The sequence below is a fragment of the Myotis davidii genome, unplaced genomic scaffold (genome assembly GCF_000327345.1).
Source record: "Myotis davidii unplaced genomic scaffold, ASM32734v1 scaffold289, whole genome shotgun sequence".
NCBI lineage: Eukaryota > Metazoa > Chordata > Mammalia > Chiroptera > Vespertilionidae > Myotis > Myotis davidii.
Window position 1 is genome coordinate 2,614,775 of NW_006299717.1, and position 1,259 is coordinate 2,616,033.

The 1,259-nt window shown below is 57.7% G+C and overlaps 1 protein-coding gene across 1 annotated transcript in view; it reads left to right on the forward strand.

The window, feature by feature from the left end:
- CCDC167 (coiled-coil domain containing 167) overlaps positions 1-1,259 on the forward strand; it is a 17,219-nt gene extending 15,960 nt beyond the window's left edge. Inside the window, exon 4 of the mRNA XM_006775887.2 lies at positions 931-1,259. Within this exon, the coding sequence (XP_006775950.1) occupies positions 931-1,034 (104 nt within the window). The 3' untranslated portion in view covers positions 1,035-1,259. The remainder of the gene's footprint in view (positions 1-930) is intronic.

The window sequence follows — 1,259 nt, forward strand, 5'->3', positions numbered from 1 at the left end:
ACCTTGAAGGAGGATGAACTTGGGTGCCCTGAAGGGCTACTGGAGTGGAGCAATGCTGCCACCTTCTGGGTGCTAGGGGCACAGCTGGGTAGAACCCTGGCAGGGCACTGAGCTAGAGGGAGGGAGCTGTTGGGCCCACCACCACCCCTTCCGCCCTCCTGCCCCTGCCTGCTGATCCGCAGAGGCTCATCCAACTTATCTGTTCTGTTCTCCCTGAGGGGCCAATCCTGGCCTAGAACCAGCTCAGAACAGTCCACATGGCAGGGAACCTTCCAAAGGGACTGACTTTGAAGAAACACTCAGTGTGTGCAGTGCACGTGCACACACCCCTGCCTGAGCCTGGGCTCAGCCTGGCCTGCCCAGAGCTGGTCTGCAGGATCTCCCTGCTCCCTCTCACAGGCAGAGGCGGGACATCAGTGCCCTCCACCTAGCAATTTTCACACAAAGTCACAGCATCCCCACCGAGACGGTGTGGCTGCAGAGGACTGGCTTCTGCCAGAGGTGAGCCCAACTACCTCACGGCTCAAACTGCCTCCTCTTAGTGTCCCTCATTTGTTAGCTGGGCGTCCAGCAGAGGGCACGGAGCCCACCCAGTGACAGTGGAGGGACTCGCCTGGTGACGCCATGCCACCACATAGCTTGGCTTTCACATGTGGCCTTTTGATGACCCCTCACGCCTTCCATCCTCAACTTCAACTGCATTTGAAGAGAAATGGTTGAGTAGCACTGTGTTGGGACTTTTGGAGACTGGGTGGGATCTGTAGCCAAAAGGTTGTGAGGATCAAGGACAGAGTCCTTTTCATGGATAAGGAAGTGGCTGGCAGGGAACAGCTCGGCCCTCAGCAGTGTGTGTACCCACTTGTGGGAGGGCAGAGGCAGCTGAGAATAACAGATGGGCCTAACTACCTGTCCAACACCATTTCCTCCCAGAAAAGGAGCTCAAGTTGCTTCGGCAGGAGAACCGGAAGAACATGCTGCTCTCCGTGGCCATCTTCGTCCTCCTGAGCCTCATCTACGCCTACTGGCCGCTGTGAGCCTGCCATTTCTCCAGTCACAGCCCAGTCACAGCCAAGCAGGCCCGTTAGGACTCAAGAGGACCAAGGTACAAGGGGCATTTCTACCTCACCAGACACTGAGCAGGGCTTCCGGTTGGCTCAGCCCCTCCTGCCTCCGCTCCTGGTCTCCAGGACTGTGCAGGCTCCTCCCTTAGCCCAAGGGAGAGGCAATAAAGAACACCCAGGCGGCTGTGTGCTGAGTAA